The sequence below is a fragment of the Diaphorina citri genome, unplaced genomic scaffold (assembly GCF_000475195.1).
Source record: "Diaphorina citri unplaced genomic scaffold, Diaci psyllid genome assembly version 1.1 scaffold735, whole genome shotgun sequence".
NCBI classification, from domain to species: domain Eukaryota; kingdom Metazoa; phylum Arthropoda; class Insecta; order Hemiptera; family Psyllidae; genus Diaphorina; species Diaphorina citri.
In genome coordinates this window covers 103218-121512 of record NW_007378168.1, presented here as the reverse complement: position 1 = coordinate 121512, position 18295 = coordinate 103218, and the positions used below count along the sequence as shown (strand labels likewise).

Genomic DNA, 18295 nt, shown 5'->3' with positions numbered 1-18295 from the left:
CCCGTGTCCCAACTTTATCCAGATGGTGAGTGTTGATATAAGGCCCGTTTCCATTTGCTGCAAGGTTAACCCAATTTATTTTTCCAAAAGTCCTTGTAGGCAATGTAATTTTTTAAATTAGAGCACTCCTCTAGGTAGGTATGCCAATTTTTTTCTTCTTCAAATGACAAGTGAGAATGAGAAATGTATCTATAGGATGGGCTAATCTAATACACTTCATAGACAGCCTTTTTAACTGACAAAGTCATGGGTATCAGGGTTTTTGCTATTTTGATTTGTTTTCACTTGGATTTCAAACAGTTTTGGGAACTGGCATATCAGGGACAAATCATATAGCCATTTATTCCACTGAAATGCAATGATTATCCATTTGCTCCCCTAAGTAGGCAAACACAAACCTCATGCCTAGCATAGGTACATTCTAAAATATGAAAAATAACTCCATTTATATTATCTTACAGGAAATTTCCCTGTGGGCCAGGAAATGGAGTATCCTAAATGAAGGGGAAAGGAAGAACAAGAAGAAAGAAACTCCAACATGAAAAAGAAGAGGAAGATAATGAAAAACGAGGACGGGGCGGATTCCACAAAACTCCCTCTTTTATTATTGTGTCTTGTGGACTCTCTTAAAGTTTACCTAAAATCTTTTAATATAATAGGTATGATTAATAGGTAGGTACGTTTGATTAATAGTTTGACCATCAGGAGTCCTATTAAAATAAAGCCTTTGAAGTCTAAACTAAACCCCCATCCCTTAAATTTGCCATGAAGACGCTGAAATATCAAGCTCTCTCAGTACCAAAACTCACTGTCCTATGTGCTTCAAGAATGTAGATATGTACCTATATGACGTCCGTCCAAAAACTTCATTGTCAGACCTCACACATTAGTACATAACCTTACCTTTTTGTCTCATAATCGTAATGTTTGATCCTAAAACAGATCAGATTTTGTTTCCAGGCAGAAAAGAAAGAGGAAACACCACCTCCATCCTAAAAAATTGTTCTTTTTATGTATAAATGCTTCAATGAGGATGGAAAAAAGACGCAAAATATGAAGTGAAAGGGGGGGAGGGAGGAAAAGGAAGAGAGAGAGAGAGAGGGTTAGGGAGAGAGGGGAGGGAAATGAAGTACCTACCTACCTAGTTCAGAAAAAAGCCCTTGTACTTTTTTTCTGTCAAGATTTCAGCAAAAGTAAAGCTAGGTAGGTATTAGGTACACGTACGTATTCTTTTGATGCTTTTCATTCTAAAGGTAGGTAGGTACTCGTTAGGTACGTTAGGTAGGTATAAGTTCTACATTTACTGCGTCTCAATTAGCATTTTTAGGTGGGTACTTTTCTAATTACCTAACGCCCTTTACAATTTACATAAGACCTACCTACCTATATGCATAAATTTTTTATTCTCATCAATACGTTTGTATTCTTTGATCACCACCTCCATCCTAAAAAATTGTTCTTTTTATGTATAAATGCTTCAATGAGGATGGAAAAAAGACGCAAAATATGAAGTGAAAGGGAGAGAGGCAGGAAGAGGAGAGAGAGAGAGAGAGAGAGAGAGAGAGAAAGAGAGAGGGTTAGGGAGAGAGGGGAGGGAAATGAAGTACCTACGTACAGAAGAAAGCCCTTGTACTTTTTTTTCTGTCAAGATTTCAGCAAAAGTAAAGCTAGGTAGGTATTAGGTACACGTATTCTTTTGATGCTTTTCATTCTAAAGGTAGGTAGGTACTCGTTAGGTACGTTAGGTAGGTATAAGTTCTAAATTTACTGCGTCTCAATTAGCATTTTTAGGTGGGTACTTTTCTAATTACCTAACGCCCTTTACAATTTACGTAAGACCTACCTATATGCATAAATTTTTTATTCTCATCAATACGTTTGTATTCTTTGATGTAGGTACCTATATACCTACACAACCTACTTATTCGTATGGAGCATCTAAAGAGTATGGTCATAATAAAATTATAGTCTGGAACAAGCTGGGCCCGTCCCTCCGGGAATTATTTAGCCCGTAGTTTATTCGATCAGTACCTATGTAGCTATGTACCTACCTAATTTGTTTAATATTCAGTTTATTATTATTTTTGATTTGATTTTTCGATTTTACTTTCATGTAATGATTTAAAATCAAGACTAGAGCCCGTTCTTCCTCTATTCCCAATATAAGGTTTAAGTCACCCATCCATTTATTGGCCTAGAAGGAGGAGAGATAAATACCTCCTACCTATGGACACCATGTATTAACTATATTGTCTACTTACTTAAACATCCAATCAAAGTAGGTTATAGGTAGATAGATACATAGGTAGGTATGCACTTACTTTAGGTATCTTGGTAACTAGGTACCTACCTACCTGCCAATGCTATCACACGATTGAAAAACTTCAAAGGTTTTCTGGATGGATTGTAGATATCCCACGTTTTCATGTGACATGGAGCCTGTGACGTTATTACCTACATACCTATAGGTGCCTATGTACCTACCTAATGTTAGAAATAGATCTATAGGTCTTCTTCTTCTTTTTCTTCACCTTTTCCCGTGTGCAGACGGGGTCGGCGTTTTTCGTCAGCCTCCCAATCAGCCCTAACTAGGGTGATCGCTTTGGTAAATGAAGGGGAAAGGAAGAACAAGAAGAAAGAAACTCCAACATGAAAAAGAAGAGGAAGATAATGAAAAACGAGGACGGGGCGGATTTCACAAAACTCCCTCCTTTATTATTGTGTCTTGTGGACTCTCTTAAAGTTTAACTAAAATCTTTTAATAATACGATTAATAGGTACGTTTGATCAATAGTTTGACCATCAGGAGTCCTCTTAAAATAAAGCCTTTGAAGTCTAAACCCCCATCCTTAAATTTGCCATGAAGAAGCTGAAATATCAAGCTCAATCAGTACCAAAACTCACTGTCCTATGTGCTTCAAGAGTGTAGATATGTATATGACGTCCGCCCAAAAACTTTATTGTCAGACCTCACACATTAGTACATAACCTTACCTTTTTTTCTCATACTCGTAATGCTTGATCCTAAAACAGATCAGATTTTGTTTCCAGGCAGAAAAGAAAGAGGAAGCAAGGGAAATTCAGGCTGGTATACTCCCTGTTTATAGTCCCCCAGCGAGACTAAGCTGGTCTACTCCCTGTTTAACGTCCCCCAGCCACACAATACCTAGATAGGTAATGTCATAAAAAAAAAAAAAAAATCATTACCTATTATGCAGGTAGGTAGGTACATTGATATATACCTAGGTATTTAGCAGTAATAATTAAAGACCTAGGTAGGTACCTACATAAAAGTTTTTTCTTCTCCTAGGAAAGTCCCACTCCCGAGCATCCTAGGTAAATAAAAGAAGAAGCAGGAGATAAAGATACATACCTAGGTGGGTAATACAGCTTTCAACCGAAAAGAAATAGGTAGGTACGTAGATAATAGGAACCTACCTACCTAGGAAAATGGGAAAATAAAAAAAAAAAATCTGTCAAATGTCGTCTTTTCCTTTGTCTATAGCACATTGCATACTTAACGAGAATATAAAAAAAATGTACTGCATTTTGCATACATAAAACATGTAGGCGGAACTTGGTCATAGATAAAGATAAAGAGGGAAGTGATTTGTTTTGATTTCAAATTTTTCAAAAAGTACCTAGAGGTAAATTTTTCAGATTCAGAACTTTCAAGAGAAAATTTTTATTTTTCATCTGGAAAAGTGTAGTTTTCCCGAATTTCCCTAGTATTCGAGCAAACTGAAAGGTTTGCTCTGTTTTTAAACCATTTTTGCTGTCGATAAGTGAGCTAGAACTTCAAATTTCAAATGGCAGCCGTCGTAGACGAAGTGGGAAAGTCAGTGAAGAAAGTGGTCAATGAAGAGGTGCTAGATGACGAAATTGAAGACGGGGATGTGGAAGATGGGGCAGCAGAAGCGTCCAAGAAGAAGAAAAGAAAGAAGAAGAAAAAGAAGGCTGGTAAGTTATAAGCTGGACTTGCAGAGAAGTTGTGTAAAGATAACACACCTCATCTCATGTGACCCGTCAAAAAGTTAGGTTAGGATTACTGACGTGGACTCGAACCACCAACCTCCAGATCCAGAGTCCACTGCGCTCACCACTACAAAATACCAATCTTCATGATTTTTTTTTTTTTATGTTTTACAGGTTGGCCTCCTCTAAGTCTCTGCTGAATACGATTAACAAGAACTTTGGTACCTTGGCCTTCTGTAAGCGCTGGCTAGACAGGGCTGGCTGTACCAAGTATCAGATGGCCTTGAAAGATCTGTGTGATAAAGGTAAGATATTTTATATTTTTATAATAGACTCCTGGCTCCCCGGGCCACAGAGTTTTTTTTTTTTTAAAGAGTTAATAGAGGGAAGCGTAACTGCTAAGGTCTTACCGTCACGAAATAGAAGAGGAAAGGAAGACAGGATAGAAGAAAGCCAGTCGTTCCGAGAACGAACCTTATCCGTTCAGGATGAAATCTGCCCCCGAGATTTCTGTACACATAGATCCCTACAGTACAGAACGGGGATGTGGAAGATGGGGCAGCAGAAGCGTCCAAGAAGAAGAAAAGAAAGAAGAAGAAAAAGAAGGCTGGTAAGTTATAAGCTGGTCTTGCAGAGAAGTTGTGTAAAGATAACACACCTCATCTCATGTGACCTGTCAAAAAGTTAGGTTAGGGTTATAGATATCTTTGAGGGACATTAATGACCAGAATAACCTGAGTTTCAAGTTGGTAGGTATAAGCTTAATGCTTGTATTAATCAATCTGATTGTCTATAAAGTTTGAGGTAATTATGCAGAAGTCATGTCCGTGGAAAAGCAAAGCTCCTTTTTGTATTTGACCTAACCCTATATTAACACTAATCACTGCTCTAATTGTGAAAACTCCTTCTTGCGTTTAACCTAACCCTATAATAATCAGGGTCACTGCTCATTTGTGCCAGTTCCTTTGGTAGCAATATTCCATGGACGTGACCTCTGCACAAGTACCAAGTTTGAAATCAGCCAATTAGATTACGGCACCCTATTTAATAACAACCCCATAAGTTTAAAATCTGATTGTGGGTCTGGATATTTATATCAATGAAGATAAATCTCATGTTCCTCTAGGGTAGGAGGGTTTCAGTATGAAATATGAATGTTGTACACATGCATATGCATACCTATCTTGATATAGGTATTTGATTAAAAATAGTCTTACATTATATTTCATTCCTCTTTTAGGAGCTGGAGAGGCTGCAGCCGATGTTCCTATAGATGGGAATGGGATTGCCGAGCAACTGGAACAGTGTGGGCTCAATGGTGATGCTGAGGGGAAAGAAGGGACCTGAGTGGGCTAACACAAAGAAGAATCCCCGACTTGGGGGAGCTTTTTTTAGTGCTTTATTTAGACTGTCGAATTAGGACATGTTGTCCCTTTATCTCAACAGTTCAATATTGCACCACTTTATGTATTTTAATTATTATAAAGCTTTGAATCAGGAGAAAGAATTGTGAAGGCCAGACTCACGTCCTGCTGGATTCTTATGTCATACATCCTTATATGCACCACCTCCATCCTAAAAAATTGTTCTTTTTATGTATAAATGCTTCAATGAGGATGGAAAAAAGACGCAAAATATGAAGTGAAAGGGGGGGAGGGAGGAAAAGGAAGAGAGAGAGAGAGAGGGTTAGGGAGAGAGGGGAGGGAAATGAAGTACCTACCTACCTAGTTCAGAAAAAAGCCCTTGTACTTTTTTTCTGTCAAGATTTCAGCAAAAGTAAAGCTAGGTAGGTATTAGGTACACGTACGTATTCTTTTGATGCTTTTCATTCTAAAGGTAGGTAGGTACTCGTTAGGTACGTTAGGTAGGTATAAGTTCTACATTTACTGCGTCTCAATTAGCATTTTTAGGTGGGTACTTTTCTAATTACCTAACGCCCTTTACAATTTACATAAGACCTACCTACCTATATGCATAAATTTTTTATTCTCATCAATACGTTTGTATTCTTTGATGTACCTATATACCTACACAACCTACTTATTCGTATGGAGCATCTAAAGAGTATGGTCATAATAAAATTATAGTCTGGAACAAGCTGGGCCCGTCCCTCCGGGAATTATTTAGCCCGTAGTTTATTCGATCAGTACCTATGTAGCTATGTACCTACCTAATTTGTTTAATATTCAGTTTATTATTATTTTTGATTTGATTTTTCGATTTTACTTTCATGTAATGATTTAAAATCAAGACTAGAGCCCGTTCTTCCTCTATTCCCAATATAAGGTTTAAGTCACCCATCCATTTATTGGCCTAGCTCGGCGTAGCTTAACATAGGTGACGCTAAAACCGGTCTTAAATGATCGACTGAAGTGTTATCTAAAACTTTCTCGCTTTGAGTTCATAGGTCGTCGCGACAAATTTCAAGATCAGAGACTACGCACTACAAAAAGTTGCTTGTCTACGCTTCTAATGTACAACGGGTCTAAAGGAATGAAAATGGAAATTCTCCTGAAATTTTAGCTCTTGACTATACGTTAACCATGTTATGTTTTATGTAAACTATGTATTTATGTCAATGTAATGTTCTATGTACTTTCTATGTATGTTCTATGTATACGTTCTATGTATGCAGGGGACATGGCGTGAACTAATTAACTTGCCGGAAAATTTATCAAATCACGGGAAAAACGTTTTGCCTAACTAAATTTTATTCGGGATAGGGGAGCGGTACCACGTGTTTTTTTTAAAAAAAAAAAAAAAAAAAAAAAAAAAAACTTCGTTACAAGTGATGGATGCATTTGCATTAACCTGAGAAGTTAGGATTCTCCAGTATTACACTGAGCTAAATTCTTTGACTTGACTTGGACTGACTAACCTTCAGATTCAAAGTCCACTGTGCTACAGTGTAGTGGTTACCTGGGAACTGGCATATCAGGGACAAATCATATAGCCATTTATTCCACTGAAATGCAATGATTATCCATTTGCTCCCCTAAGTAGGCAAATACAAACCTCATGCCTAGCATAGGTACATTGTAAAATATGAAAAATAACTCCATTTTATATTATCTTACAGGAAACTTCCCTGTGGGCCAGGAAATGGAGTATCCCACTTTGAAGGATGGAAGAACCGGAAAGGACAGGTTCACAAATGAAGAAAAGAAAGCAATAGATAGACTGCATAATGATATGTACAATGAAGCTAGACAGGCAGCCGAAGCTCACCGACAGGTGAGAATTGTTCAGTATTACAGAGGTGACCTAAGAAGGTGAGGGGGGAGGGGGTGAATGGTGGATACCAAAGTAGGTACCTAGTTAATAATTAGAATTACCTACCAAAGAAGAAGAAACCAAAGAATTAGAAAAAGAAGAATAGAAAGTAAAAAAATTAAGATTAATAATTAGAAGATCTGTAGCTTTACATCATCTTCCATCTAATATTTTTTTTTCTTCTTTTTGGCACATCATGACCAGTCAGATGAAGAGATCATGATGTAATATGCTGTGTTACTGCCTAACCAGGTTATGAATATTTTGTTATACAACCTTCTATAGTTTTTTTTTTCCTGAACCATAATGGGTACAAGAATGGTAGAGGAAAGAGAAAAGAAAAAGTAGCTAGACTTATGTAACCACCTCCTTTTTTTTGCCACTAGGTGAGGAAGCACATGATGGGCTGGATAAAGCCCGGCATGACCATGATAGAGATTGTAGAGGAGCTAGAGAAATATTCCCGCCTCCTCATCGGTGAAGATGGCCTCAAAGCTGGCCTAGCATTTCCTACAGGGTGCTCCAGAAACCATTGTGCCGCTCATTATACTCCCAACAATGGGGACAAAACGGTGCTCGAGTTTGATGATATTACCAAGATTGATTTCGGCACTCACATTAATGGTAAGAATCACAGTATCACAGTAAGGTCAGCAGAAAAGAATTTACAAAGAGCATTTGAATTCAAAAGAAGAGACGGAAAAAATATTCGCGCATCAATATCATAAGTAATTAAAAGAATTGACAAAAAAAAAGTTCGTATTACATGAAGTGACGTTAGCTACTGCTACTGGGTTGGGCGCTATGGGAAGTAGAAAATGCTCAAACCAGGACAGGCCTGGAATTATGAAGCTCAGGACGAGACACGGCCTTTTTGTTGAATTGAAATAGAAAATAGAAGGTCCTTTTGGCCTTATCTAGTAAATTTATGCTCCAATAAATCCAACCTGAACAAAAAATAATGTTTTCCGACAGTACAATCCGAGGAAAAAATTGGAAGACTTTAAAAAACCAAAGTTTTTTAGTAGGTATCTATAATGACTTTGTGAAAGTGAAACATCTCAGCTATTTTCAATGCGATTATGAAAGTGGTGAAAATGGCATATCCACTAACTCCAATGAATAAGAGGTGAAAGTGACATCTCCACTAATTCATATGTATGTGAACCAGGTGAACCTACATAATTATATGAATACCGATCTGTTCTAAAGAGAGCAATCTATTTTTTAGGTACCTATTAGGTAAACATTATTTGGTGTTTTTTTAAAAGCTAAAATTTCTTTTTCTTCTCCCAAAACTTTTCTCTTCGGAATTCCATGAAAGGGGCAAAATATTTTTACACGAGGAAAATGCACATTCCCATTTCCTTATGACCAGACCTGACGTACATTGTGAGTTTTGGATCGATTTTTTTTCTTGCTAGAACAAAGCGATCTCATTAGAGTGATTATTATTCCCTCACTCAAGTGCTACTGGTTCACGCTCTTCATTTTGATCATTACTTCCTCGAAAATTCATGTTTTTGAGAGACTCTTTCAAAGGTAAGTACTTTGTCGTTCATTTTTATGTGGTTTCTAGATGCCATCAATTGGCATCGTGCTATCTATTTGACGTGTTGATTTCTGTATGAACTTCTAAGTTGATTTCGTGGTAGGTAGGTGCATAAAATGTTAAGTTTTAGAGAGAATAAGAAGCGTGCATGAGGTAGTAAGATACCTAATAATTAAAAAAAGTAATAAGAGACTCTTTCCGATTTCTGATCGCTTCTGACCAAAGAGGAGCGTTTTTAGAGGAAAGGAGAAGAAGTTGCCAAGAAGAAAAAGAAGAAGAAAAACAAGAATAAGGCAGCAGCCGCCACTGAGGAGGCACCTAAGAATGGTATACCTCAGCAGACAACCCCACCTAGTATTCCAGTGTCCCAACTTTATCCAGATGGTGAGTGTTGATATAAGGCCCGTCTCCATTTGCTGCAAGGTTAACCCAATTTATTTTTCCAAAAGTCCTTGTAGGCAATGTATTTTTTTTTAATTAGAGCATTCCCACTAGGTAGGTATGCCAATTTTTTTCTTCTTCAAATGACAAGTGAGAATGAGAAATGTGTCTATAGGATGGGCTAATCTAATACACTTCATAGACAGCCTTTTTAATTGATAAAGTCATAGGTATCAGGATTTTTGCTATTTTGATTTGTTTTCACTTGGATTTCAAACAGTTTTGGGAACTGGCATATCAGGGACAAATCATATAGCCATTTATTCCACTGAAATGCAATGATTATCCATTTGCTCCCCTAAGTAGGCAAACACAAACCTCATGCCTAGCATAGGTACATTCTAAAATATGAAAAATAACTCCATTTATATTATCTTACAGGAAATTTCCCTGTGGGCCAGGAAATGGAGTATCCTACTTTGAAGGATGGAAGAACCGGAAAGGACAGGTTCACAAATGAAGAAAAGAAAGCAATAGATAGACTGCATAATGATATGTACAATGAAGCCAGACAGGCAGCCGAAGCTCACCGACAGGTAAGAATTCTTCAATAATATAGGGGGACCTAAGAAAGGAGGGAATGGATAAATAAAAGTTACCTAGGTAATAAATATTTTATGACAATATTATAAAAGTAGGAGAAAAAACAGAAGACCAATGTAACTTTACATCATCTTCAATATCATTTTTTTATCATTAATGACCGATCAGATAAAGCGATCATGATAGACATATAGTATGCTGTCTTACTGCCTAACCAGCTTACGAATATTTTGCAATAGAAACAAGTACAAATCTTCTGTAGTTTTCTCCTGAACCATAATGGGTACAAGAATGGTAGAGGAAATAAAAAATAGCAAGACTTACCTAACCACCTTTTTTTTGTCACTAGGTGAGGAAACACATGATGGGCTGGATAAAGCCCGGAATGACCATGATAGAGATTGTCGAGGAGCTTGAGAAATATTCTCGCCTCCTCATTGGTGAAGATGGCCTCAAAGCTGGCCTAGCATTTCCTACAGGGTGCTCCAGAAACCATTGTGCTGCTCATTATACTCCCAACAATGGGGACAAAACGGTACTCGAGTTTGATGATATTACCAAGATTGATTTCGGCACTCACATTAATGGTAAGGATCTCTGTAAGGTCAGCAGAAAAAAAAGAACTTTGTTACAAGTGATGAAGTTAGGATTTTCCATTTATTACACTGTGCCAAATTCTATGACTTGCCTTGGACTCGAACCACCGACCTCCAGTTCTCCATGCTAACCACTACATGACTAAGTTAAATAATTCTGTTCTATTCCAGGTCGCATTATCGACTGTGCATTCACTTTGGCTTACAATAACAAGTATGACAAACTGATTGAAGCTGTACGAGATGCAACCAACACAGGAATCAAGGTAATGTACTATGCTTACAATAGATAACGCAAGGAAGAGGTTTAGTAACATTCTAGGATTTAATACCATTATATCCCTAGGATTTAATACCATTATATCCCTAGGATTTAATACCATTATATCCTATCGAGATTTTTTGAGGTAATAATTTTGCCCTTTGTTTTGTCATTTCTCGTATTTTTGTATCACCTACTGTTTTTATTTTAGAGGTTTGATAGAGGGAACTGTACCTAACTGCCAAGGTCGTATCCTCCCTGACGCGAGGAGAGATAAGATAGGATAGGAGAAAGAGCTGTTCCGAGAACGAACCTTATCTATTTAGGATAAAATACGCCCCAGGCGGTAATCACCCGCGACCTAGCGTTTAGGCTGGCATACTTATTTTGAACTAAAACCTATGAGAGTAAGATTTGGTTCCAGGTAATCTTTATGTAAGTAGTCAATTCAGAATGACCTCAGATTTGGATTTTTCCCAACTTTTTACATAAGAATCGACCATTTATTCATAATTTTTACCCATTTGCAACTCCTCCATTCTGTTCTATTCCAGGTCGCATTATCGATTGTGCATTCACTTTGGCTTACAATAACAAGTATGACAAACTGATTGAAGCTGTACGAGATGCAACCAACACTGGAATCAAGGTAATTTTATTATTATGTTAAGGCGGTCTCTTCTTGATCCCTTGTGTGCCACGTCCATTTTTGTTTAGAACTATTGCACTGCAAATCAAGGTATTTACTATAGATAATGCAAGGAACGGGGTTAGTAAGATTCTAGGATTGAATTCTAGTATTTTTTTCATCACATACCTACTTTTTTTTATTTTGAGGGTTTGATAAAGGGAATTGTACCTAACTGTCAAGGTCTCATCGTCCCGAAATCGAGGAGAGAAATAAGATGTAGATAATAGGAGAAAGAACTGTTCCTGAGAACGAACCTTATCTGTTAAGGATAAAATCCGCCCCGGGCTCGAATCGAACCCACGACCTAGCGCTTAGGCTGGCATACTTAATTTACCCTACCCTATGAGAGTCAGAATATGGTTCCAGGTAATCTTTCACTTTTATGTAAGTAGTCAATTCAGATAATTTCTTGATCAACACCCTAGTTTCGTGAGCTTGTCTTAACAATCTGATTGTAACTTTCAGGCTGCTGGTATTGATGTACCTCTGTGCGAGGTGGGAGCAGCCATTCAAGAAGTCATGGAGTCATACGAGGTGGAAATAGATGGCAAAACCTACCAGGTGAAATCCATTCGGAATCTGAATGGTCACTCCATTGATTCATACCGTAAGTTTCTGTTTGGGATATTTGGGATTTGTTTACTTTTTCTTTTTTTGGTTCAACTCTGAGGAGTCTATATTGGCGTGATAAGCCTTTCAACTCCAGGGAAAAATACTGTGTAAACTGTGAAGCCTGTTAAAATCTTGGCCATTTCAAGGGTTCCCCTAATGTCGAAATCGAAAAGGAAAATACAGGTTAGCTTTCACAAACTGTATAATCGTATATTCCTCAAGCTCCATGTAAGCATCTTTCTCCCTCTTCTTCACCTTTTCTCGTGTTCAGACGGGGTCGGCGTTTTTCATCAGCCTCTCAGTCAGTCCTGGGGTGATTTCTTTGGACTGACATTTGGGTTTGGTCTTTCTCCAAGGTGTGCAATACCTATGAAAATCCCGTGGCTCTTTAGCAGTCTTACGGTAATGTTTCCATTCTTTTATTCCCAGGTATTCATGCAGGCAAAACTGTCCCCATTGTGAGAGGAGGTGAGGGCACGCTTATGGAAGAGAATGAGTTCTATGCCATTGAAACTTTCGGCTCCACTGGAAAGGGTATGGTCCATGATGATATGGATGTGTCCCATTATATGAAGAACTTTGAAGCCTCCTACATACCTCTCAGGTAAGTACTTGGGTACACTAGTTCCCATCTGACAGAATACCAAAAAAGGAATTTTAATTGTGTTAGCTTAAATACTTGTCACAAATGTTAATACAGTTAATACACTAGGCTAAGTTTTATTACTTGACGTGGACTCGAACCACCAACCTCCAGATCCAGAGTCCACTGCGCTCACCTCAACAAAATACCAATCTTCATGATTTTTTTTTATGTTTTACAGGTTGGCCTCCTCTAAGTCTCTGCTGAATACGATTAACAAGAACTTTGGTACCTTGGCCTTCTGTAAGCGCTGGCTAGACAGGGCTGGCTGTACCAAGTATCAGATGGCCTTGAAAGATCTGTGTGATAAAGGTAGGATATTTTATATTTTTATAATAGACCCCTGGCTCCCCGGGCCACAGAGTTTTTTTTTTTTTTTTTAAGAGTTAATAGAGGGAAGCGTAACTGCTAAGGTCTTACCGTCACGAAATAGAAGAGGGAAGGAAGACAGGATAGAAGAAAGCCAGTCGTTCCGAGAACGAACCTTATTCGTTCGAGATGAAATCTGCCCCCGAGATTTCTGTACACATAGATCCCTACAGTACAGTTTACTGTTTACATTGTAAAACAAAGTTAGTTACCATAATAATTTTGATTGTGTTCTCAGGTATTGTGGAGGCATATCCGCCCCTGTGTGATATCAAAGGATCTTACACAGCCCAGTTCGAGCATACGATTGTACTTCGACCCACCTGTAAGGAAGTCATCAGTCGAGGTGATGACTACTAAACCTCTGGATCCCACTAGAACTTTGATCCAGGCATTTCTCTATTACTTTATCTATACTTACCTACTTACTGTGAAACTTTTTCCTTTTGACACTCTCCAATGAAATGGTAAAAATCAAATTTTTAGGGAAAAATAAAATCTTGCGTTTAATTTTTAATTTTAACTAACCAATTGGTGTGTTTTGATTATTTTGCTTGTCTATAGATTGATATTACCCATTACCATTCAATATGACAAGACGTTCATAAAAAAAAAGAAAAAAAAAAAAAAAACTCATGTATCGAATTGAATATTACATGTGTATTTGATATATTATGTATTTACAAAGGTATTCTGAATACAGACCTAAAACTCTGTGCAAACGATCTGTTATGAAGTTAATGTAAGAAACTCAATTTTAAACTCAAAGGGCTTGAGTTGTGAACTTTTATGTACATCCCCTGATAAAGGGAAATGAAATTATAAAACCAAAGAATACTATTAAGCCCATACGTCATTGGCTTAACAGGGAAGAGAATGTCAGTAAATTTTTGTTTTAAGTACCGATTTCTGAATGATTTCAGCGAATGTTTTTTCTATATCCCCGCATAGCGTTTGATTGTTAATCACATTTCTTGTTACCTCAGTATTTATTTTGGCCGGTACAGCCGCTAGTGCATTCTCAGACACACAGATACGCCCTAACTGTGATAGGAGAGATAGAGAATCTTCAACCAGAGGTGGGAATGCTTCACATATCCTAACAAAGGCGGGCAATACTTTGCCAAACAGTTCATTCCGGCTATTGCTAGGAAGTACACCAAGCAATGTGGATAATGTATTGATAGCAAGTCGTGCACAACTCATTGACTTGGGTAATGCATATTGTAAAGACACATGGGATATGAGATCAATAGCAAACACTTGCTTATCTAGCGACGGCTGACTTAGTAGTTCAGGAATGAAGTCCGTACAGATATGCATAGAAGGTATTCCTTCTACAGCTATAGGTAGCAACTCTCTGGGGTACCCCTGGAAATGTACTAGTTTGGCTAATGCAGGGTCTGAGATAAACACTTGATGTAAATAAGAACAGATGACACTTCTGATCTCACGCAATCCCCATAGCTGTCCAGGTATCTGTCTATCTTCTTCAGTCTCCATGCATACTTCTAGTAATATCTGTACAGCGATACTTTCCTGTGTTGTGACCAAGGCATTCTTTAATTCTTCTCTCTCTGTATCAGTAGGTTGAGGAGGATGTCCAGGTCCTGTGTCAGATTTACTCAGGTTATCCAACAGGTGACGACTTAGCTTATTCCTTGATGCAGCAAGGCATGCCTGGAGTACTCTCAGTAGAATACTCAAAGCTGAAGCATTACGGAATACTCTACCATCACATCGTAATACCTGTAATGGATCCAGTACAATATTCTCCTGGGTTAACGTTACACTGGGGACACGGGTCTTCTGCTGGCGTACTGCATTGATAGTCATTACCCAGAGACATCTTGGTAATACCGTGTTCAACTTTAACCAGACTTGCTTGAACAATTCCTGTACGTAGCGAGGGACACAAGGATCCAACGTGTTCCTAAAGCTAGACACAACAGTCTGGGCGTAGGGCCACATTTCTGTAGCTGGTAACTTTAGAAGATCTACCAACATGCGGGCAGTGTCTGATGGTACCGTGGTCATCTTCTCTATGCCATCTACTACACGTTGCTGAGTGATGACAGCGCCCTTAGAATGCTTGCTGGAGAGTTCATCATCTTCCAACCAATCATCAACTAGAGAGAGATGAGGGAAATGTGTAGCTAAGAGACGAAGTAGATGAGAGTAGAGACCTGCATAGTTCTGTTGATCCCGCTGTGCTTGCTGCAGTAAATACTTGATGGGGATATCACTGAGGAATTCAGTACTGTACTTTGTAGCAGGGGATACAGTAGAGATATTGTTTAGACGCAGATCTTCATACTGCAGCATGTAGTAGAGAAGTAACAGCTGACAGGATAAGGATGGACCATTGACCTGTAAGGACTTGGAGAATACCTCTCGTATTTCCTGCTCTGTGATTGGTTGACTGGTAATCATTGTATGTTCCTGTGTAAAGCTTCCAGTCTTCACCTGAGGGACTAACATAGAGGATACAAACACTTCCACCAGGGGAGGTAACACAGGATGAAGGGGAGGCTTGCTCGCACAGATCTGTCTGTAAATCCAATCCTTAATAGGGACTTTGTGTTTGATAAATGCTCGACTTTTTAACAACTGGTAAATACAATGGATGGGTAGGAATCCAGAGATGTTTGCATTGAGATTTTCAGTAACAGGAACTTTCACTGCATGTGAGGTGACCACTTGTTCTGTAAATATTTCCTGAGTGAAGATATGTTTCATACGAGTCAAGTTGTTCGTACGCACTGTGACCTTCATACCTAGCGTGGAGCTTACCAGGTCACTGATAGCATTCATTTGGTTACCATGGAAATGGATAGCCATTAGAAGCAATAACTCACCGAAGGATGCTGCAATACCATTCTTACTTTCAAGATAGGCTTCGTCTTTGACAAGCCAGTTGAGCCACTCTATCGCCCTTGCCTCTTGTTCAGGATGGCCTATGAGAGAAGGACATGCTACTAACATGCAGAGTGAGAGAGATACAAGACGCACTCCCTCAGGCGTGGGAGGTGGGTGCGATGTCATCAACCTTACAATAAGAGAAATCTCATCATCTTGAAACTTGATACTGGCAATTCCTCTAAGAGCACAATAGAGGCGTAACAATGCTGAAGCTTGTACCACAGAGGACATGGGGAGCTTGTTATCATGAGAGAAATTCACTATACCAGACAAATGTCTCAACAATTCATCTCTCAGTGCTTGTAAGGCTTGAGAACTTTCTCTATTCCTCTTCTGTCGACTTCTTATGAACTGAGAGAACCAGTTCCGAATGATAATATCGTTGTGTAGCAGGAGTGATGTGACAAAGGGTACAATATCAGAGTCTTCATCCCCACAGTTCTTAGCATAGTCCAAGGTGAGTGTTATAGTTAGTGCTGGCATACGACACAACTCAACACATTGAGCACGTACTATATGAGATCCAGGGGGATACATCTTGCATAACATACTCATTGTCTGCATACGAATCTTACTGCCACCATTGTCTTCTTCAATACGATCCGAGTTAGAGATCAAACTTTTGCAAACCTCATGAAAACAATCAGGAAAGTTGGCCAAGATGCAACAGATGATATTGGGGCCATAACTCACATGTAACAATATTTCTGAAACAAGAGAAGTCAAGGTTAATTAGATTTTTTGCTCTTAAATGTTCATCAGAATTTCACACAAAAAAACTTGGAAGTAGTGATGAAACCTTATTATGTTCAGGTAGGTACTTAAGGGTTCAGTAGAGTTCATATCTTGTTTCTAACCTAAGAATTTTGTTAAGCAGTTCCTCTTACTTCTACCCACTAATTTCAGATTATTAAATAAACCAGTACTCTTAACTACATTCATAAATAGAATACCAATCCCTTACCAATTTTGTTAAGCAGTTCCTCTTACTTCTACCCACTAATTTCAGATTATTAAATAAACCAGTACTCTTAACTACATTCATAAATAGAAGACCAATCCCTTACTTATTCTGAATAAATAATGACTATTTTCACCTGTAACTTGCTGGATAGTTAGAAGAGCAGGTAGTTCTGAGATGGCAATGGTTAGTACATCACAGATTTCAGGAATGTAGACTGCATTATCAAACAAGTCGGACTGTTTCATATAGAACTCAGTGTTGTACTGCTGCTGTTCATGGATTTGAGAAGAAACATAGAGCAATTCTCCAAGCACCAAACGTAGACGACTGGTGGAATCACTTCTCTCAAACTCCAGGGACGGAGGTAAGTTCAGGTTGGTTTTCATGAGAATACTGTCACTTTGAAGACTTCCCCTCTTTTGCCTGTCGAAAATATAATTAAACTTGTTCTTATAAGATAGGGCTGATATGGGTAGGTGGGTAATAGAGGCTGATAATAGAGGGAAAAATATTGTCTTCTCTCAAACTCCAGGGACGGAGGTAAGTTCAGGTTGGTTTTCATGAGAATACTGTCACTTTGAAGACTTCCCCTCTTTTGCCTGTCAAAAATATAATTAAATAGGGCTGATATGGGTAGGTGGGTAATAGAGGCTGATAATAGAGGGAAAAATATTGTTACCTGCCTAGTTTACTTGGTTGGTAGTGCATCTGCCTTGTAAGCAGTAGGCCACTGGTTCAATTCCCACCTGGGGTGGATTTTATCCTGTTGGGATAATGCTTGTTCTTAGAATGGCTGGTTTTCTCCTTACACTTGAATTTAAACCACAAACATACAACTCCATAACCCACCATGCTAACCACTATATCACATAGGTTTGTGCACTATAACCAAATGCATAGATCATCCATTTTCTTACCTCAATAGCTGTTCTTGTTTGACATCAATTTCCAAAGAATGGAACTCAATGGATAGGAGTGCAACAATAGAATTGACCACTTCTATTCCAGATAACATTGTTAGAATCTGTTTCCTTCCTTCTGCACATGTTTTGGTTGGCAATGTATCATTGGCTGAAATGAGACTCATTCGCACCAAACTTGGCAAGATTGGTCTGATTTCCTTTGGGGACATTTTGGACATTTCTGCAACGTCCACATTCATGAGAGCTTTGAACAGCTTGGCTGAGACAGTGTAATTAAGTGGTTGAACCATGGTAAATTTTTGTTACCTGTCCTTAACTAGTGAAATTAATATTCTGCACTTTGAGCACAAAGGTTTTGTATGGAATTTCACTTTGTCTTACATCACGAATCAAATTGACTGATAATCAACTCTATGATTTAGAAACTCAGGAAGCCAAAAATACAGTCCATTTTGAGAAAGGTCATCTTATTCCGTAAAAAAAGGTGGAAAAACAGGGTGAAAATTCGACTTTTCCACACCATTTGATG

At 38.4% G+C, this 18295-nt stretch overlaps 2 protein-coding genes across 2 annotated transcripts; one reads left to right on the top strand and one right to left on the bottom strand.

The window, feature by feature from the left end:
* Positions 1–3621: 3621 nt before the first annotated feature.
* On the top strand, positions 3622–13488 carry LOC103511642 (methionine aminopeptidase 2). The gene is made up of 10 exons (XM_026825350.1): positions 3622–3960; positions 5216–5293; positions 9050–9184; positions 9623–9777; positions 10134–10371; positions 10552–10646; positions 11799–11940; positions 12375–12549; positions 12770–12900; positions 13196–13488. Exons 1-10 carry the CDS (start codon positions 3810–3812, stop codon positions 13315–13317), a joined length of 1422 nt encoding a protein of 473 aa, XP_026681151.1. The 5' UTR covers positions 3622–3809; the 3' UTR covers positions 13318–13488.
* A 107-nt stretch (positions 13489–13595) lies between these two features.
* On the bottom strand, positions 13596–18295 carry LOC103511635 (integrator complex subunit 2-like). Its single transcript, XM_008476362.3, has 3 exons — positions 17761–18295; positions 16977–17266; positions 13596–16586 (listed from the first exon to the last, which is right to left on the bottom strand). Exons 1-3 carry the CDS (start codon positions 18054–18056, stop codon positions 13837–13839), a joined length of 3336 nt encoding a protein of 1111 aa, XP_008474584.1. The 5' UTR covers positions 18057–18295; the 3' UTR covers positions 13596–13836.